We start from the raw sequence: 22,125 nt of genomic DNA, 5'->3' as shown, positions 1-22,125 counted from the left end.
AATTACATCCCATTTTTATGGTCTCACAGCAATTACCCTGCGTTTTATGGTGCCGTAACCTATTAGGCTTTATGGCTCAATACCCGCTGCAGCATGGAGCCTCTGTGTGGGGAGCACGGAGCACCAGGAACCTCCCGCGCCCCAGGGATGCGGCCCCACTGGGAGGAAGCAAGCTCCCAGCGTGTTCCCGAGGGTTTATTTCCCAAAAATGGAAATGAGGAGCTGAATTGATTCATTTTGGCTGGCAGCGTGCGGGGCAGGGTAAATAACACACGAGCAGCTCCAGGGCGGGCTGAACACACCAGGCACCCTCAGAGGCCCTCCTTCTTCCCATAGCCAAGGGGTGTCTGTGCCCCCGAATTGCTCAGCTCCCTCCTGCCCCATCCCCAGGCTGGCACTGGGCAGCTCTGCCCCTGTGATCCCCTGCAACCCCTCTGTGTTTGCCCCTGTGACATCCCCCTCTAACCCCGTGAGCTTCTGTTTCTATTTCCTTGTTTTGGAGCTTTCTCTCTGCTGCGTCCCTGTTCTCCATCTGCAGAGCAAGTCTCAGCCTGCAGAAGTGCTCGTGAAAACAATAAATTACAACTAAAACAATGGAATAAATCAAGCTAAAGCATCTCCATTGTGAAGGTAAAGCGAGGCACTGAGCAAAAGGACATGCAAAGCCCCATGCTGGGCTTTGGCTCATTCCCATCCAGAGTGGGATCAGGACAGTGCTTGTCCTAGGGGTAGGCAGCAGGCGAGGAGCTGGATGTCACCCACTTCCTTTCTTTCTTTCTGTTCCATTTGCACCATGCACTGTGGCTCCGGGACCTTGTTCCTTCTCACCCCATCACTTCAACACGTGCAGCCAGAGCTAAATGACTTCTGTGCCTCGTTAGCAATGGAATCTCCACTGTGTTGGCTCCGAGATGTTTCTCTTCCTGCCTCTGCAAAGGGAATTTTGGGAGGATCTCCCCACGCTTCTCACTGGGCTTAATGCCAAAGGCCCTAGAAGCAAAGGGCATACAGAGCATGGCCAGAGTACTGCTGGTTGCCACCAGGAAGGGATGCTGCTCCAGCACAGGAGGAATGAATGAGTTTCATTAAGTCGCAGTGATTAGCTCCAGATACTGGTAATGGTGCTTAATGGATCTAATGCACTTCTCATGATTGTGCCTCACCAACAAGCCTCCGGAGACCTCTCACTCCCACTGCTGCTCACTATTTTTGGGACTAAAACGAGCATAAATCTTTTTAAAGTGGCACACGGAGTTGGGGGGGGTTGTGCAGCTTGAGTTCCAAGCCCACCCCCACCATGCCCACTGCCCACGTCCCTCAGTGCCACATCCCCATGGCTCCGGAACACCTCCAGGGCCGGTGACCCCATCACTCCCTGGGCAGCCTGTGCCAGTGAGGGGCTGGGGGGGCAGGGCAGGCCATGCTGCTGCTGCACATGGGGCTGAAGGAGGTTTGTGCTCCATGGAGCCCTCAGAGTGTGATGCTCGGGCTCTGTGTACTGCCGTTCCCTGGGAGACGGGGTGGGTTTTAGGTTCCCTGGCAGAGAAGGGTTTGTTGCTGTGGAAGGAGAGCCGGGGTTAGTCAGCGGCTGCTGCTGGGTGTAGGAGGTTGAAAAAGAGGCTTGCCTGGAGGTTTGTGCAGCAGGGCTTTGTTGTCATGGCAGGGAAAGTAAAGTTTGTAATAGCATAATGAGGACAAGCTGTGCTCCTGTGCTGGAGCAATGCCGGCGCCAGGTGTGCCCAAAGTCAGCAGAGCTCAGGTGTCTGTGTCAGCAAGCACACAGCTCAGGGCTGCTGTGCTGCCAGAGTCACCCAAGGACGGCGGAACCATGGTGCCAACAGCTGCCAAAATGCTGAACCCAAGAGACTTTGTGCGCATTCAGGCTCTGCCTGCTTCGGCTGAGAGAGAAGGGAAGGTGCTGGCCAGGAGCTGGGCGCTTTACAGGAGCAGCGGGCTGCCACGAGAGCAAGTGTACTGGGAGAACTGGCACAGGAGGGAAAGGCAGCGCAGCCGGGGACTCTTCACCCCCATCGGGAAGCCCTACCGGGAGCTGGGGGAGCTGCTCTGCGCCGACCCCAAGGAGCTCACCCTGCTCTCTTTGGGACAGCTCGCACAGGTAGATCTGGCTTTCTGCTTGTCTTGACATGGGAAACAAAGGCTTCTCTTTTAAGTCCAGGGAGGAGAATGATTCCTTTTGTTTAAACAATGTTCCCTGCCTTTCTGTTGAGAGCTGCAAGCTGCCCTGTTGTTGGTACAGAGCGTTTGTACGTGCGGTGTGACCGCTTTGACCTGTGTTATGGGTTGGGAACTGGCTTTTGTAACTGAGAGCAGTTAGAATGGAGCTAGGGCCATAGAAAGTTAATGAATGAAAAAGAAACCATGGAATAGTGAATATAATTGAGGGAGAGTGCTTAGGAAAAGGTACACGTTTGGTCTGGACAGTGGGAGGAGAGGAGCCATTCTGAGGGCGTGAGGGTGAAGGGTTAAAAAGCAGGAGTGGACAGTGGTGGTAGATAAAGGGTGGGTAATAGGCTTGAAGTTGAAGATAAGACTGGTGTGAAGTCTGAGACAACTTGCATAGGAAGGGATGGCTTTGGAGGTAGTGGATTGTCTATCTCAGATTTTACTTGGCACCTGTATTTGAGTTTCAGATGGGGTTAGCCAGGAGTCTCTCTGGTCAGAGTGGTTACCTTCTCCTGGTCTCCTCTGTGCTGCGCAACCATGAGCTTCCTGGGTCTTGTTCTATCTCAAGTTGCTTTTAATTCAAACTGGAACCATTAAACCCCAGCGATGAGAACCCAGTCGCTGACACTTGAGGTTGCAGCATTCTACCATTCGTTTTGTTTCTTCAGTGCCATTGCTTTGAGCAAGGAGATCATAGAATCATAGGATGGCTTGGGTTGGAAGGGACATCAAGCATCAAGCTCCAACCCCCCTGCCCCAGGTAGGGCTGCCAGTCTCCATATCCAATACTAGACCAGGCTGCCCAGGGCCCCATCCAACCTGGCCTTGAACACCTCCAGGGACAGGGCATCCACAGCCTCTCTGGGCAAAGAGATCTGCAGCCACCTGAGGATTCTGTGCAGTTTTGAGCAGAGAGCAATTCTCCTTCTGGTCTCTGCACAGAGTTTCTCCTCCAGCTCACCATCAGTCCCTGTGACCCTCAGCCTGTGCTTTGCTATGTGCTCTCCAATGGGGTGCCCAAGGGATGCTCTCTGACAGCTGTGGCAGAAGCAGAGTGCTTGTTAGTCAGATAGGCAGGAAGGACTCGGCCCTCCCACTTCTTAATTTTCTGCTCTGATTGTGTGGTGCATTCAGAGTTTTGAGATTTAGATGGTTTTACGTTATTGCCTAAACAGACAGTGGGTACCATTTGTTTTCTTTCACGTGCTACCTGAAGCAGCATCTTGCTGGCTGCTTTCATTCAGAGATTTGTTTGAGTGAATTTGTCAATATGCATCAAAAGTTTCAGGTGCTTTCTCTATAATTCTAAAGCAGAAGTTAGAGACCTTCAATTGCAGATATATTCCGACAATCCTGAGAATGATGCTGTTGGAAAAAGAATGTCTGAATTTGATCCTCCAGGGCTGATCTGAAGCCAGTTTTGAACTGTGCTAATTCAGGTTCTGTCCACATTAGCATGTTAAAAGCATGTGCTTCCTGCAGAAAATAAACTGAAGGTAGGTCACTAAGTGGGTGGTTGTGGCTTGGCATTAAGATGCATTGCATGAAGCTGAAGCTATCAGAGGGGATGTAGTCACATCATTCCTTTTTGTGGCGAGCATGGCTAAAAGCCTTGAAAATCTCAAGTAACTGTTGTTGTTTTTTCTTTCCCCCTCCTGGTTACTGCATTGGAAAAACAAAACATTTGCCTGGTACTGAATCTGACCAGTCCTCTACTTTGCTCCATCCCCACCAGTTTGGGAAGGCCCAGAATTTCAAGCTGTTTGCACACCCAGTCTCATTGTTTAAGTTGCCAGTGTGCTCTGCAGAAACCAATTCAAGCTTTTAATCTTTTTTTTCAAATATACTAGAACAAAAATGTGTTCTCACAGCCTGATTTAAAAGCACTTTATGACCTGTATTTTTTAATTTGTGTGAGTTATTTACCCCAACTCCTACCCTCCCTTAGCAGTCTCCATGGTATTCTGAATACCTTAAGAAGATTATAGGTACCAGATACGTCTAATTCCAGATGTCCGAGTGTGCTAAGAAATACGTTCTCTTTGATTTATGCATTTGTACTCATCTCTGATTTCTGAGTTAGCGTTTTCTTCAGCAAGAAGTAGAGCTGATAATTTGCAATGGTGAGCGACAGTAAAATTTGTAAACAGCAAGGAGATAATAAAAGCCCTGGGAATTCAAGGGACGTGAGTATGCTAATATCTGCTGGCAAATGTCACTTTGTAAACTGATAAGATTAAAAAAAAAAGTCCTTAACAGCTAAAAACATTTTTGTAATGAGTATGCTGGGATGGTTACACAAAATGATATGGGCAGAGGATATTATATGTGGTAATTGCATGTTTAGAATCCTTTTTATAGCAACTTGATGACAACAAATGTGTTTAGAAAAGCTATATATGTCCATTGATGCTTTTGGTGTTTTCATTAAGTAAATTTGGTAGCTGAAGCCTCAGAGCTGATATTTGGATGTTCTGACTGTTCCATTGGAAACTGCTGTTCTGTGATCACACAGTGAAAGCGGCGTCTGTCTTGCAGTAAAAACAGAAAAGAAAGCTGGGGCAGTGCAGTGACAGAATTCCCTTCCACTGCAACCCTCTGGGATGAAATGAGCCCGTTTCCAAAATAGGAGTATCAGAGAGGGGAAGCTTAGCAAACAAGGGAGTCTGCTTTTACCCATCCTGTGTAATGTTATCCAGGCATTACTGAACGGCCTGATTACAGTTTTCAGGTTTGTCGGTCATGTTAACTTTTATCCCAAGTAATGTCCCAGTGTTTTTGGATGTGTTGTAAATGTGATGGCTTTCTACCATGGGCTGCCAGCTCCCTGCTTTTACTAGGAGTACCCTGAGAAGTTGAGTGGGCCGTGCATTTTAACCAGGGCACCTACACCAAGCTGATTCCCAATGGTTTCTAAGTTCTTGCCTTTTCAAAACTTGCTGTTGCTGGGAGTGGCTCCCTGTGGGGCTGCCTGGCTCTGTCTTGTGTCAATAGGAGTCCATACCCATATAGCATGATAGAACCTAGCTCTGCAGAGAAGGACCTGGGGTCCTGGTTGATGAAAAACTGACCATGAGCCAGCAGGGTGCTCTTGCATCTCGGAAGGCCATTGGATCCTGGGCTTCATCAGAAGAGGGGTGGCCAGCAGGGACAGGGAGGTGACTGGGCCTCATGAGGGCAGAGTAGAGAGGGACAAAACTGCACAGAATCCTCAGGCGGCTGCAGATCTCCTTGCCCAGAGAGGCTGTGGATGCCCCGTCCCTGGAGGTGTTCAAGGCCAGGTTGGATGGGGCCCTGGGCAGCCTGGTCTAGTATTAGATCTGGAGGTTGGCAGCCCTGCCTGTGGCAGGGGTTTGAAACTTGGTGATCCTTGGGGTCCCTTCCAACCCAAGCCATTCTATGATTCTATGAACCTTTCAAGCTTCCAGTGCAAATAATTGGAAGCTACTTCATTCAGTCTGAGATTTTTTTTTTCCCTCTTTCTCAAAGGTCAGGCATGCATTGCAGATGGCACTGATTCATGGCAAGTCAAAGAACGTCACTTTCCAGACAGTATTTTGATCTTTCTAAGCGTTCAGAGCAATGTGTTAAAGGTCTTTTTCTTATTCCTTCATGCAACAGTGCATGGTGATTGGTCACCTTTTACCAATGTTTATATAGCTTCTTTTCCTTAATTGCTATGACAAATTCATTTGTAAAGCCTCTGAAGTGGCTTGTTGACTTTTTACATGGAAGAAAGGTGGCCTTTCTGACAGAGCCCTAAAAACAATCCAGGTTCACAAAATTATTACTGCCAAAGCCTGCTCTGAACTTGTCATAAAAACCTATACTGTAATTCCGTGCTTTCGGTAAATAGATCACTAGATAAGATTGACAGCAACATCAGCAATGAACGGTTTTAAGCTGGAAACTGGAGAAGAAAATGGAGCAATTTCTTTCAAGATAAATTACACTGATGTTATTTGTTATTGCTGCAGTTAAAGATCTGTCAAGGTATCCAATCTAATACCTTGCTTCCCAGAAGACTGAAAACATGCATTGCAAGGCAGAACTTAGAATGCAAAGAGCCTTTTCCTTGTCAGCTCTCTAATGTCAAGGTTAGCTGTAATTCCTTATCGCTCTGGGAGGAGCAGGAAGACATTAGTGGTGGTGGCTTACTGGTATCCCCAGAATGGGGAAACTGGTCCAACTGGACTGTGTGTATGTGGTGACATTCCTAATGACTTCCAAATTGTGTAACCCAAATAGGGTTGTTTGGTTGACCCAGGACGCAGGCCTGCCTCTAAGAAATGGTAGGCCTCAATCTTTTTTATTAAGGAACGAACAACAAAAAAGGTCTCTTATGATAGATTTAGATTAGGTTTAGAAAAAGCTCCAGAAACATCCTGAAACTTCCTGCTCAGACAACGTGAAATGTCAATGAAATAACAAAGTGTAATATTTCTGCCAACTATTCAGCCGGCTCTAAAAGTGAAAAGCCATAACATACCAGTGCTTTCTCTGGTAGTTGCTATATGAGGTAGATAACTGATAAGAATGGGTTATCGCTGGGATGGCTGCTGCTCAGCCTGTTTATCCAGCAGTGCTGAAGCATTGTCTGAGATGTTCAGGTTTAAATATCTCTTGTGATAGTGGGATAGGTCACTGGTTGGTAAAAACGTGACCCTTTCCCATGTCTTGCGAGAGGTGCTCTTAAAGTCTGTGTTGGTAAATGCTCGAGTATTTCTAACAATTTAAAAACCACACATCTGCAGCATTGAATGGGAAATTTGGAGATGCATGCTGTTTGCAAGGATTAATTCATATTTGATTTAAGTTTTTACTGCTTAATCCTTCTGCTTGTAGTTCTTTACCAGGCTTAACATGTCATGATCGTCTGTCAGCTCTGGAATTACGGTGTTTGTGTAAGGGCTGGTGTTTTGGACAGGAGGAAGGGAATGAGCAAGAAACAGGGAGGGTACAGAAGAGATTGTAGCAGTGAGATTCACGCTTTAAGTTTCCTCAGTGATCCATGTTTCTTTTTTTTTTTTTTTTTTGTCCTTAAATGTCTCAGGGGAATAAAATGAGAGTGAAGATGAGAAACACAAAGTTACGCCCAAGTACCTAAATGCTGAAGTAGTCAGCTTTATTCCTGGTGATAGTAATATTTAAGCACTCCTGTTGATAGTTTTACTGAAATGTTTTTCTTCACTGCCTTGTGAGACTGACAGCCACTACCTCTCGTGTGTTTGGAGGAGGTGTCTTAGAAGGTGAATTATCTTTGCTAATTGCACATGAAAAATAGTAAGTGTGAAGAATTTCTGATCCTGAGCTCTTGCTTTATCTTTTAGCACCAAAATGGTGATGCAAATGAGCCCAGAGATTAGGACATATGCTCACAGACCTACCAGGTTGCTTGTTGGTTTTGTTTGCTGTTTGTTTGCTTTTAATATTGGGTTTTCTTTGGTTAAGAGTGGTAGCTTTACTTTCTGATGTATTCAGTGATACTCCTAACCGAAGCCTAACTATGTGAGAATGTCATATCCTATAAAAATAAGAGCTTTATGATTGCTAAATAGCAGCTAACCACGCAATCTCTGTGCTGTTCAATTCAAAACAGCCCAATCAATTTCAAAAGTTCAATTTCTATTCCTAAAGCCAGCTTCGGTAATGAATTAAGGGAAGCATATCAAATGTAATAATGCATTGTTATTAAGGTTTTAGTAAACTTGCCAAATGTCAGGCTGCTAGTACAGTCACGGTGCATTACTCTGCTGTGATTACAGTTGAATTGTCATTATAGCAAATTGCATTGCTCACCTAGGTTTGGGAATTGATCTGCGACAGCGTGCCTGGGGCAGGAGAGAAGTGCATTAAAAGGTGACACTTTCCAGTGAATATTCAAGGCTTTGGATTTCTAGAAGGCTTAGTGTCTACTTCTACGTAGTGAGCACAGATAGTATGTAAGGTATGCAATGAAAGGAATAGAATAATCATTGTACTTGAAGGATTTGCTGCTCCCCAGTGGAGGGGTTAGTTGAGTGCCTTTTGCTTGCTGGAAACACTCTATGAATGGTCACTCTGGGGAGAAAATGGGGAAAAAGCTGCTTCCAAAAACACTTTGAGATTTGGTTAGGGGTGGTATATAAGAAATACACTGTTGTCGCCGCTGACAGATATAATTGGTTCTGTTTGGAGCTTGTAGTGGATGCTGGGACACTGTAATTCCTGGCTGTTTCTGGTTTCTGTTCCCCTGTATCTCCCTAATTGCATAAAGGAATGTTAATGCTGATCTTACCAGACACTCACGTTCAGTGGAGTTATGCCAGAACTGAGCGTATGTACACTGGAAATGTAAGAAAATGTTTCAGATAGCAAAACCCAATGTCTATTTTCTGTGTGGCATTTACTGACTGTTCTGTGCTGGGGTTGCTAGTAGGAAGCGGTAGATTTAATTAGGGGAAAGAGAACTTCAACAATGTGGAGGTTTTTGTATTCCCATTTAAAAAAAAAAAAAGTAAATAAAATCTGAACTGATTTAAAAAAATATATATATATATAGTAGTAGGTTTGTAGCTAAGTTGGGTTGTCCATCCTTCCTAGAAACAAGCACAATATTATATAAGTTGTATGTTGTTATATTATGTAAAAATCAGTTTCCCCTCCCTCAAATTATGCCAAAAAAGCACTTTGCAGGATAGAGGTCATATCAGTTAATGCTGGCCAACAGAGCAGAGCAGCACTACCTGAGAATTTAGGATAGAACACAATGAAGAATAACGTAGCTAGTAGAAGAAGGAGAAGTGAACTTGCATGAGCAAACAACAGTTGAAGCAAGTTGCAGTTTGGATAGAATACTTTGCTAATGCCCACTGTACACTGCATGGAACAGGAAGAGCTGGGGAGGGATTATCCTTCTCACACAGAGCAACAATTTAGGATAAATTTATTTATTTCAGCCCAGAAATGTTGAAGCCAGTTCTTGAATTGGAATATTTCCATGTGCAGGCAAAGTGAATACAGGCGCTCAGTTGTGAGGGGAGAGGTGTCGTATTTAAAACTTGAAAACCTTTTGTGTAAAATCGGATCAGTAATATTTCACTTTCCTTGAGACTGTAGAACGATGTGTCTTAAATTGCAAGTAATGAAAGGCAGCGCTTTCTATGGCTAGGGTTGCTTCTCATTATTCATGAAATGTCTATGGAAGAAGTGTTGAATGCTCAGCAGCAATGGGGGAAGGACATAATGGAATGTCTCTGCGTTCTTTGTAGTATAATGTGACCTTTCCATTAAATTAACATTATGCTATTTGCACAAAAAGAGAGCCAAGATAGAGAGTATTTTTAGGGGACAATAGTCAAGTTAATTGGGTAGCTATATAACTGTCACACTTTACATTAAGAGCTCAAAAGCAGTGTACAGGGAATGGAGGTAGCAGCTATAATGTTATTCTGGATTGTCTTCATTGGAAAATGGAGTTACTTTGCATCTTGGTTGGAAACTTGACTGTGGCATTGTCTGGGGGAGACTATGGCCTGGGGCTGTTTTTCTTCCAGTGTATTAAGATGGAGATTTTGGTGTAATTAATCAGTGACTTTCTACTGAAAGGTTTCTGTGTCCTCTCTCCTAATCTAGATAGGAAAAACAAATTCCAAACTCCTCAAGTAAAACGCCGCTAGATTGCAGCTTGACTTCATACACGCCTACACAGTTTGATTTAAAGGCCAAAAGGTGCTTCATAAAGCAGCTGTGCTGTATTTAATTTTTAATTTGTGCACTGCATCCATTACAAAGCTTAACCTTTTAAGAACAATTTTGAATTTTAACTCATTCTAGCTGTATTACATTAGGCTCCAAATAACAATCCATATGTCTATAGTAAAAAGATTGTAGTTCTTAGTGGCTTTCTTGTTTGTTTGGTTTTGGTAGTGTTTTCTGTGCCACAATTAAAGTGAGGTGGTGGTAAATTGGAGAGCCCAAAGAAGTCTCTGGCTCCTCCATGGCACTGTGAGTGCACACTGTTGTGTGTGTCTTTGGCCTTGAACTAATGTCTGTGGAATGTCTGACAGAAAAAAATCATAGGGTTCCTCGTGCACTAAGCACGAGCAGCCCTTGGGTTGCAGTGCTTCATCCTGAAAGTATTTACTTCCATGGTTTTGACCCCTGTTCTTCGTGTCTCCTCTTTAGGTACAACCAGTAGTTCCCAGTGACCCCTTAGCACTGTTTGTCTCCTGTACTGAGGGTCCTGCTCTGGCCAGGGTTCCAGGGTGGTATCGCTTGGTCCTGCGATGCATTAGCATTTCTCTCTCAGTGCTTCAGGAACCCTTTGTCTATGAACTCTACTCTGCCTCGGTTGATTTTCCCTTTTACATGTACATTTACATGTGTTCCTCAAATGTCAGACAGGCGCCTGAATAGAGGGGGAGCAGGAAAGAGCAGAGGTCTGGAAGTCTGCTCATTGGTGGCTCTTGGGGCAGGTGCTCTCTGGGAGGTGTAATAATACTTGCAGGTTCATTGACTTGCTAATAAACAATAGTGTGACTGCTATCAGATACAGCAGTCAGGCAAGGCAACATTAAGCCATGGGAAAGTGGCAATTTGCTGACAAAGATTTTTGTCTAGAATGGACAGGAATAGTTGAACTGTGATCCATCGACAGCATAACAGTGCAACTAAATTTAAGGAGAGTATATTCCCTTTCTCCATGTTTTTTTTCTTCTGAAGTTGGTATCTTCTGCTCTATTTAGTGTTGATCGGTTATGCCAGAGCTAGAGATGTTTTAGATTTAATGTATAATACTTTCATTTGACACAGGATTAGCTTAAAGTGGGTGGTTAAAACACCCTGTCCCTTATCAGCAAGGAAAAGCAGCATACATTATGTCTTAGGGTTACGTTGTTAAGCGGTCTAGCAATGTCACGTAACAGAAACCCTTTTATTTTCTTTCTGTTAATACCACCAACGGGTGATGGGTTACCTGCAGGAATCCACCGCATCCTGCTCCAGTTTCTTCTCGTTAGGTTACCTTGAAACGTTAGGAATTAATTCTTGGAGTCGCTGTCAGCGAAACTGACAGCGAATCAAAGCTGTGAGACAAATTGCTCGTTACAGTTCAGGGAGCTGAGCCCTCCATGCAGACAGCTGTGCCATGGCTGGGGGGTTCTCAGGCACATCACCGCCAGCTCTGCCTTGACAAATGCTGTCCTTGTTTGCTGGTGAAGATGATGGGTGGATTGCCATCGCATAAATGCACTTTAAGCTCCCATCAGGGGCACTGCTGTGTTTTCTGAAACTCTTTAGATGTGTTTCTTGCCGCCTTACATAGAGCTTGCGCCGCTGTGCAGCAGCCTGAGCTATGGATGATGCTGTTAACCCATGAAAAATGAGAAATTAAACCCCTGGCTGGATCTTAATGATCCTTATCCAGATCCATCAAATCACAGCTTGGTTTTTATTTTTCTGAGATTTTTCGTTTGTTTGTTTCAGTGGTTTTTAGTCTGTTTGCTTTTATAAGAGCTTGGAAGTACAAAATCCATTCAACTTGGCAGTCTGGCATTCAGAAGTCACTCTTGCTGTCAGTAAACTTCGTCTTTTAGTGAATATGGATTAAAAAAGAACAGTTTGGGGGGGGGGAAATCCTTTTCTAAATAGCCACCTTCCCGTCCCCTTTAGCTCATCAGAAGCATTCCTATCCTTATTTTTTAAACATACTACTTCTGGTAAAATACTGTGTAATTTTTTTTTCCCCTTCAGGTGTTTCGTTATCAACTGTTCTCATGAAAACAGGGTTAACTTGTATTACCTCCATGAGATGTTTGAGGTCTGAATGGGTGTGTGGCGGTAATTGGTAAGTCAGAATGAGTTAGCTACATGGGATACAGGCTCTCAACAAGGTTTTCCAGCACCTCTTGCTTATGCTGGCAAATGGTACGAATTGAAATCTTTGCACTGCTTTGCTCTGAGGTCAGCTAGAAGACACTATCGCTTGAAAACAGTGATTTAATGACAGCGTGACATACAGCCCTAAAACTAATGGGATACAAAATAGGAAATCAAAACAAAGACAGTGCTTGAGGAGAATGGGCCACAGATGTAATGCAGTCTGTGTGTGCAGCTGGCATGGCTGTTGCAAAATGTCTCTGAAAATAGCTGTCCTCTGGAAAGTCAAGTTTTGGTGGTTTAGCTGTAGCTTATTCCCTTATTTGTATCAATTGTGAGCGAATTGGGCTGCATTTATTTTACCACCACTGTAGAGTAGTTCCTAAATATGAATCCCTCTTTCTTTGTTTAAGTCACGGGTATGATAGCGTAGGGCTTTATTTGCAGACAACCCAGTGGATTCAGTGAAAGAATGCTCGTTAACTTTATCTGATGAGGTGTGCATGCGTGCTTATGTTTTAGTATAAATTACACATAGGTAATAAAAAGAGGGGATCTTTGTTGATATGTTACCATAGAATCATGGAGTGGTTTGGGTTGGAAGGGGCCTTTAAGATCCTGTAGTTCCAACCCCGTGCTATAGGCAGGGGCACCTTGCTCTAGACCCAGTTGCTCACAGCCCTATCCAGCCTGGCCTTGAATGTTTCCATGGAGGGGGCATCCACAGCCTCACTGGGCAACCTGTGCCAGTGTCTCACCATCCTCACCTAAAATCCATGCAGAGCTCTTCACCAGGACCTTGACATAGGTTATCAATGGTATTTTGGGCTTTGTGTTGGAACTAAAGGGTCCTCTGTCTAATCTTGCATAAAACTTAGCCAGTAAGATTCTCATCTTGACATGGTTCATCTGTCTCCTGTTTGTCATGCATGAACTTCGTGCTGGCCAACAAGCTCATCCCACTGCTGCAATATGGACCGTATTTATCACTGCAAAACAAGAATTCAGTCAGGTTCTTTATTCCAACAAGGAACTGGACCCTTTGACAAAAATGTGCTTTGGGAAAATTAAACAGTAACTCAAGAATTTATCTTTTTGTTTGTAAATTTCAATTTATCTAGGTAGAATGTCCATGTATATAGCAACCATGGCATATTTCTTGATTTACTCTACTTAAAGTGATATTGGAAAAATATTAAGAAAACATATCCGCGTTTTAATACTCTTACTCTCCAGCTTGCATCTAAAAATGCTTATTTGTGTTAGGGAAGTAATAGGAGTGGCTGTTTGGGAAAATAGACTGGAACTGTCAGTCCCATATCATGTTGTGCATGTGGTGAGAAGATGACTTTGTTAGGGCTGGCAGATGCACTCTGTTCATTTTACAGGTCATTAAATTTCTCATTACACAAACTCAATCATCTGAGTTTTTCAAAATATGATTTGGAATATCCAAAAGATTAGACAGTGTGCAAAATAAATAGAGAAGTTTTTCCAAATTATGGTTCGTCTTTCAAAATTAAAGTGATAGATGAACTCCATAACGTTTGTACTATATCATTCTCATTGGCTAGCTACTCCATATGGAAGGTTATATTCTGAAATTATGTATATCACTGCATGCAGAGTAACACCAAACAAAACTTGTATTTGTCAGTCTGCTTAGAGATTCTGATCAACCTGTCTGTGTCTTAGAGGAGAGAATCTCTAGTAGTAATTTGTGCATTAGAATATTATCTTTCTTGATGAGGCTAAGAATCTGCATCTCTTTTTTTAAAAAAAAAAATGTTATGAAGTGGCTTTTGAGAAGAGAAGGCCCCAATCTTCACGCATTTCATTTGCTGAGTTGATCATTCAGCACTATCCTGTCTCTTCTGTCCAATGTGTAAGCTATTCCACATGATCTGCGTTGGCAAAGTGGAATGGCATATGATCCCTTGCGTGAAGGACTTGGTCTGTATGTGATTTTAAGGTGTAAGCTGGGCAGGAGACAAACAAGAAATGATGTGTCTCAGAAGGAAGTTTTCCAATTTACGAATTATTGAACCATCTCCATCTTCCTAAGCTGCCTTTACCTTTTTTGTTTATGTGTAAGGCGTCTGATTAGGTTCATTCTGATTGTACTTCTGCAAAACAAATTCTTTCAAGCGTGTTGGTTAACACAAGACTGCGTGTAGGTCATCGTATGGTAGTTTCCTTTGTCTCAGTCTCTCAAGCCAGTTTAGCATTTTGCAGTCCTGTGCCACTGCCAGTTGAAGTAACTCCTGACTATAAGAACCTGTGGGAAAGGAGTAGAAAAATGACCTAGAAAAAGCAGTGCTTATCTAGAGACCGCCTTGATCCTGCTTCCTTGGTGCTATTAAATTTAGGTTCTGCTAAACAACAGAATTTCATCTCATGCTGAGCTAAAGTGGCTCTGCTATGGAGCCTGGAGGTCTTACAGTGCCTGAGGAGTTGTGGCCAGCACAGAGGAAAAGGAAGAGGGCAAGGTGCCAACACTATACAAGAAATGCACCTAACTTCGGTGTTCAGCATCCACACGATGAACATTGGAATATTCATTTAAAAGCTGGTTGAGAAGAATGGAGGGTATCCAGACGGAGAGAAATGGTGTAAGATTCAGTCAGCCTGCAGGATGGTGACTTCCAGATCAAGTTAAGATGCCAGCTTTTGGCTTCAGAGATGTCCCTGGTCACGTATGACGTACACAGAAAGCCCAGGAAATTGGAGCCCCAAGTCACTTGTTGTGCCTTCATCCTTCATATATGCAGAGTATAATACTGCATACTGACAGGAGTGTTGTGAGGATTAATATCTTACAGGTGGTAAGCTGCGGTACTGCTGTAGTAACGGGGACCGTGCAAGTATTACGGATAGGCTTTGGAGTCTTCACAGCTACAGGATGCCAGGGTAGCCCCTGTAGCCCCTCCATCTCTGCCTAGCTAGAAGAATGCCCCATCCATCATGTGCAGAGCCAGCCATGCTCAGCTACACATCTGCAACCTCTGAGCATGGTTATAGCTGCTCATCTGTGGGACTGACGCCAAAGGAGAGGTAGGATTTGGCTCTGTTTTATTAATGCACTTACAGGAATCAGTGCTGTGCCTCAACAAAATTAAACGCCGCCGTAGGAATTAGATGTTGTTTGGTAAATAAAAGCAAGCACGGGGGAAAACATGGAAGTTCAGAAGGAAGCAGTCCGAGTGTTTTTACTTTTTCTAATCCTGGAGTGGGAAGTGGACAAATTGAAATTCAAGTGACACAGTGAAGTGTTAGCAGTCCTCACCGCAGGGAATGGGAAGCATTGGCCAGGAGCAGTCTTTAATTTTTGCATGCACTTCTTATTTATTGAACTAATATCCTTAACCCTCCTTTTTTTTTTTTTTTCCCTTCTAAGAGAGAAGTGCTCGGATTGCTATTAGCATGTCCGTATTTCAGTTTTGTGGTAATTTTCAATTTCTGATATTCTTTGTCCTCTACCAGGTGGCAGTCATCGTGCTCTTTATTCCACAGCTTTTATTGATTTGGTCAAAAGTAATTAAAGAGATAATTCCTTCTCAATTACATTTCCCTGAATTTCCCCAGGCTGCTAACTCTGCTCTCCAGCTGCGTCTTTCCCCAACTCCTCCTCAAATTACCTTTGTTCTTGCTATGAAATAAAGCAGAATAGCGTGTTCTTTTTTTTTTTGTTTGCTGCTTTTTGATTGAATAGTGACTCTGTGCCGTAAAAGATATCGATCTGTTAATTTTATTACACGCTGCTGCCTCGGTTCATGAACTTTCATGTTTTTTAGCTTAGCATTCCAGTAAGAAACCCTGTGTTGGATGAAGAGAAGATCAAGCACTTCCAAAACAAAAAATTAGTTTTGTAGATGTTTCTGCTTTTTGAGCATCCTTTGTGCCTAAGTGGATCTTTTCAGCACTTCTGTAAGAAATTTTACACCCTACTGAGCCCTATTGCGGTGCTAGAGGTCTTTATTATTTTTTTTCAGTTAAAAACAGATTACATTTATTTCTAGTAGAACGGACCTTTGGCGATCCAAAAGGTCGGAGATGTTTGGTCTTCTGAAAGAAGATTTGGGTAGAAAGTTTGTAATTTTTTTATTTCTTCAGTAAAGGGAGACATCTCAAAAGCATTAGCAAAGGCCAAGTATAATTTCTATTGTAAGTGTGTCACCAGAAGCGTGCATGGAAGGCTGTGGGAGAGCTGCATAAACCAAACATACTGGCACGTTGCCCAGAGCCCATGTAACTGGCAGAAATAGGAGGAATAAGGAGACATGCCATAGAAGTGATATATATATATATTTTTTTTTTTGCATGTTTGCTTGCCTTGACTCATAAGGACGCAATGCAAAATGTTTAGGTCATGCATTTTTCAGATCATCTTGCAATGAAAAGATTTTATGGAGAATAAAAAGGTGGCAGGTCATATAATGTTAAAAGGAACCGTGGAGTAAATGCACTGACAACAATGGTGTTACACTTGAGACTAATTAGATCCAATTATTTTACAAAATTTATCATACTTATCAGAATACAGTAAATATGGTGATCCCTGGGGTCCCTTCCAACCATAGCCATTCGATGATTCTATGAGTATTCTTTGGAGAAAAGAAAATAAAAGGAGGATTTTCCCAGAGAATATGACAAGCTGAGGGAAATTGATGGGATAAATGCCAAGCTATGTGAGCTGGTTCTGCTATGTAAACAGCAGTCTTCCTTTGTGTATCCTTTCTAAAGACTTAAAAAAGTTAACAAATGAGCAGTGTTATTTGTGACATTTCTAATATGTGCAGTAGCGGCACCGTGAGCTGAGATTCATGTACCAAAACCCATTGTTGTTGGAAAGAAGTGGGGGTGGGGTCCTGCCTGCCAGCTGGGATAAGGTGTTAAATGTTTTATTTGGGATGTCAGAAGAATTTTCTGACAGATGTGAAATTGAGTTTACTTATTCCAAATTTCATTCTTACGCCTTTACTAGTAGATAACCTTTCTCTCACTTCTCAGCTGCCTCCTTCCATTTTCCTGATACGTCTTTATTGACAGTAATGCGTGCACCAGAGCGCAGAATGGGAGCTGACAGGACTGGAGCTCCCTCCCTCATTAAAACCACCGATGGTAAAACAGTGGAATGAGTATCACTCCCTATTGATATCAGGACTGTTTCTGGCCGGAGACCCAGGAAAGCAAGCTGCTGCAATAGCTCTTAGCAAGCGTTCCCATTGGCTGCAGAGATTCTCAACTGGAAAGCGCCTTGCATTATTGATATGGTAAAGCATAACCTTAACAAATCAGGTATCTTGTCTTTGAGGCTGATGTGTATTTGCATCTTGCTGTGGTATAGCTTTAAGCCGAAGCACTGAAATAACGCTGCTTTTAAAGCAATCTTAGTTTTCTGCAGGATATTGTTAGTGAAGTCCTTTGCCTAGGAGTCCCTTGTGTTTAATTTAAAATTCTCTTTTGGTCCTGGTATCTGCTCCACGTTCCCTCATTCCAGTGAAAGGGCAAGAAGGGTCAGTGTTCAGCAGCAGCAGTGTAAGAAGAAATAGGGGGAAAAAAAATTAAAATACCTTGAGCACTTGGCTAGAATACTGCCTATAAAAATCAGCATTTAGAATGCTACCTGTGGAAGAGCAGTAGTCATCTCTCTGCATGTTGCTTAACAAGAGCTTTCTAAATGCTGCTGTAAAATGACAAATATATTTCATCAGGTTGGTCTTGCATCTGGATGACCAAATGGGCAGCTTGTGACTTCTGTTCATCAAAACACATTCACATCTTGCAGATGTAATCGTAATGCTACTAGTGATATTAGAAATGATACTAAGCAGTATTAGGAAGAAGAGTGCAAAAGGTGTTTTGATCACTATTTTTACCAGTAGCATATAAACCAAACAAGTTGGCCAGAATGAAGAAAGCTCTGGGGATTGCCAAGATAGCAGGCTCTTTCCCCAGCTTAACCAAAAACAAAAGTTGAAAATGTACAACCCAAGGTCAAGCTTAGCGTGCTACAGCTCCCCACCTGTAGATGAGATACGCGTCATGCTATATCCACAATAGGATTTGAAGAAAAAACTGGGAACTCGGAGTGACATTTGCAAAGATAAGTGTGTGAAATGGAAAGCGTGCTTAATAAAAGGATGTGATGTGTCAGAGCCGAAGAATTTTTGCTCTTCATAATTATTTGGAAGGGAAAGTAGATGTACCTGGGAATTGTTAGGATAAAATATAGAGTGTCTGGAGGTGGTCGTTTGTGATTGAAACAAGCTGTTGAAAAGAATTTGTTCATCCAAAAATACTTCGAGCCTTCAGTTTTCTTTCTAAAGATGGAGAGGGCATGCAAAGCACTGTCTTGAGCTGGTAAGCAAGAATAGCAGAGCTTTGGGTGTGCCTGCAGCCACCTGTGATAGCAATGGAAGGGCTCGCCTCCAACCAGGCAGCATTGAGCTCCACCTACTGCACTACTTCTGCAGTAGACTTTACCTAAGGCTGCTGGATGTGAGCTCAAGAAAAACGACCTCCATCGTTTTAGCAAACAAACTTTGGGATTCATTTCCTCAGTCTTTCTTTGGACCATTTTTCATATATTTTCTCATTATGATTTTTTTAAATTTAAATCGTTGTTTTCTTACATATGGCGTTGTACGTCATTTTGTTACTTTGCTATAATGAAAGGAGGAAATGATGATGAAACAGGCCTTTTGATGGCTTAAAAGCAAATAAGGAGACTTCTCATAGTTCACCTAAATTTGGAAACACCAGAAGAGAAAAAAAAAAAAGAAATAATAAAAATAAAACCACCCAAGCCCATGTATTGCTTCTGCACAAAGATTCCTCAGATTGTCATGATAATATATTGTTGAGTTTAACAAATTAGACTTACCACCTTTTTTTTTCCCTCAGATTTTTTATATCTGCACTGCAAATTAAAAAGAAGGAATTATACCATTCCGTCATTATGGACTGTTACTGTTTTAAGCTCAGATTGCACCTTTCCAATACACGGCGTTGTAATGAAAGATAATGTCGTAGAAAAAGAAGCTGTTCCCTGCTGTTTTCTGTGATAAGGCTGATTGAATCTCATTATCAGCACCTGAGAGGAAGGGCTGACATATGTGATACCTCCCTCCCCTTCTTCCCTGAGCAACCATGCCAAGGAGAGATGGGTTCGCAGCTTTTTTCTTTTGCCTTTCCTCTTGAACTGGCTGAGATGGCTGACCAGAGGTAGGATGCAGGATAATGTTGCACCTTGTGGAATTTTGGTCACAAATTTGTTCTTTCAACACACCCAGTAATCTCTGAAAGAACTTGTATTGGGAAAATTTTTCTCCTCGTGCTCTGCAGCCTGTACTCGTGGTCAGTGTACTGGTACTTACAAGCAATCTAAACTTTAGGGCTACGTTCCACCACTCTTCCTCCCCTTGAGTACTGAGTTATTCTGAGAGGCCTTTGTTGTTTGAATTGTATCATTCAAGGTATCACCAGCTGTGAAAGCTGTGGTAGCTGGGCATGGTCAACATATTGCCGTTTCTGCTGGGGAAAAGAGAGTCAGGAGCAAAGCAGACTGGAAATTCTGCATTTCCTATGGGTGGGAGACTGCTCTGAAGGTAAAAGGATTCCTTTCTCATTCAGCATGCGAATGTGCTTTCTTCAAACACCAAGGCAGCCCAAGTACACTGGTATCCCTCTGCACGTGGGACATGTGCTCCCGAGCAGTGTTGGCTTGCCATCTGTCCCTGCCACTGACCCAGCTCGTTCAAGTGCTCCCCAGCCACATGAAATAGCAGAGCCTTTGCACACTCATCTTTGACATTTCATTAGTTCATCTGTACGTGCTGCAGAAAACCTTATTTCCATTCCAGCTGCTTTGCTCGCAGTATCATTTCTGCTTACTTGTTATTCTGTTATTTGCTTGTGGTCTGCCCTTAGTCATTATATTAGAATACTGGTGTGCACAGCTTTCTAGTGAGCGAAGAACGCTGCTCCTTACGCTTTCAGCCTTTGTTCTATTGAAATGTTTCATAGATTTGGGAACCATTTTGTGCCTTCTAAAATCAAGATTCCAATAAGCAAAATGATTCGCTCTTAAGAATTTTTAAAACATCCAAATATTTCAAGGCTTTACTCGGCTGCGCAAAAGCTATATGAAATAGCAAGCACTTCATCCAAAGCTCTACATTTGCTGTGCTGTGTCTTTCAGTCTTTGTTGCACATCAGCTCTGCCCTAGCTATGTGAACACAGCTTCCCAGGGCCTCCTGCTTTCCATTGCTTTGCTTGGGATCAATAAATGAGCTCTTTGATCTGAAACTACTGCAGGAAGGAATTACTATTTTTCATATCCTTTTAGCCCAAGTACCAGAGTACTGGGCTAAGTGCTGAGTGATCTAAAGTCTTTTCTTAATCTACATATAAATGTGTGTGTGTGTGTATATATATATGATTTCAATAGGTGGAAATATATCTTCCTTCCACTTGAATAAAGTGCTGGTTGAAGGAGAACTAAAAATGTGATTGTTTGACTTCAGGGCTTTTTATGAGTCTGTGCCTTCATGGTGAGTGAAAGCACAGACACACAAGTAGTGATCCATCACAGTATGTATCTTCAGGGAAGAACAATTATAGGTAAGTAATTTCTTATTCCTGTTTTGGAAATTGGATTTTCTTTTTATGTTAGACATGGTAGATAATAGCCTTCCATGAGAAGAGTTTTTTTTAAAAAAACATTCAAGTGCAGTAATTTAGAAAGCATGGATGCATTTTGCACGGTAGTTTTTTCTGCAGGTGCTTCACATGAGAATCTATTTGTGTGCCGGAGTTAGCGATGCTTTAAGTGTTTCTACATCAGACTTGCCATTAGTTTTGATTTAGTCTGCATCTCTGTAGGAAAGGTTGCTTGCACCTCTTATTTTTTAAAATGGTGATCTGCAACTCTGTGGCTAACTAGCATTATAAATATGGCTACACGTTTTTGTTCATTTTTAGGAACCAGTGGAAAAAGACGTGCAGGAAGAAACACCAAGAGAAGTGGCTGAGGATACTGCTAATGAGGGCTCTGTCAGTCCAAAGGTGAGACTGTGCTTTGATTCACTATGGAGTTAAAGGAGCCAACAGATGAGCATCGTGCTTTGAGTGTATACGAGTAGTTGCTGTTTACAAGCCCTACTATGCATAAGAACCAGTCTTTCTGCTAATGTGTCATAGATTTTATCTCATAAAACTATTGCTGATGAGTGAGACGAGGTTATATTGTAATTTGGTAAAAAGAGCATTCAGAAAATTCAGTTTAGCAGTGTTGCTCCATTCATCACTTCTAAAAGACCAACCTTAAGGGATGTAACAGTTTAGCTAATGACTAATGCATTCAAAATGACTTCTTAAATAAAAACTTGTGATTTTTGGTGTACATAGGCCAATATTGCGCATACTTATATCTTGAAAGCCTGAGATTAAAAATGCTTATAGGACTCTATTTCCTTTTCTGGGAATTTATTTTTCTGGACACATTATGAGATGCACAGGTTTGCCCCAAGGAACACCTTAGGTTGCACCTCAGTCTGTGTCCACCAGCATTACTCTTCTCAATGGATGGCAATTTAGCCATGCACTTTTTGCACACTGAACTCTGCCTCGGCTGCATGTTTTATTAGCTTAACTAACACATGCAAAAACACTGTATGTCCACAGCATGGGATCATAATTCTATGAAATTGATGCAGCTGTTCTCTGGAAGTCCCAAGGGTACTTCTAAGCCAGGGCTAGTTCCACAGCAAATACAAGCTTTCATCTCCCATAAATTTGGATGCATAGCTGCTCAGAGGAAGAAACGTTGCAGGCACTTTGAACAGTGCCCTAAAGTAGATGATTTTAATTCCTTTGTGTAAAATTACAAACCTGATTTGTTCACCCCTAAAAAACAAAATAAAAGAAGTAAGAACAAAAAGAATGGATACCTTACACTCTGTGCTCCAGAAAGAGAGCTACGTCTGTGCAGCTCTTCCTATTGCTTTTTTTGCTTTCTCTTCTTTGCCTTTTGTTGTTGTTGTTGTTGTCAATCAACTTGATTTGAGTCTGAATGTTTT

General features: G+C 42.6%; 1 protein-coding gene across 4 annotated transcripts in view; it reads left to right on the top strand.

Annotated features, from left to right (window-relative positions):
* The window catches only part of CCDC60 (coiled-coil domain containing 60), a 46,118-nt gene continuing 25,504 nt past the window's right edge, over positions 1,512–22,125 (top strand). Inside the window, exons 1-3 of one of the 4 annotated variants that reach the window (XM_021412745.1) lie at positions 1,512–2,116; positions 19,521–19,652; positions 21,029–21,112. In XM_021412745.1, coding sequence (XP_021268420.1) covers positions 1,721–2,116; positions 19,521–19,652; positions 21,029–21,112 — 612 coding nt within the window. In that variant the 5' untranslated portion in view covers positions 1,512–1,720. The remainder of the gene's footprint in view (positions 2,117–19,520; positions 19,653–21,028; positions 21,113–22,125) is intronic. The other 3 variants (XM_021412746.1, XM_021412747.1, XM_021412748.1) reach the window with 3 other exon arrangements.

Source organism: Numida meleagris, chromosome 14 (genome assembly GCF_002078875.1).
Source record: "Numida meleagris isolate 19003 breed g44 Domestic line chromosome 14, NumMel1.0, whole genome shotgun sequence".
In the NCBI taxonomy this organism is placed as follows: domain Eukaryota; kingdom Metazoa; phylum Chordata; class Aves; order Galliformes; family Numididae; genus Numida; species Numida meleagris.
Note: the sequence above shows the minus strand (reverse complement) of the source record. Positions and strands in the feature narration are given on the sequence as shown.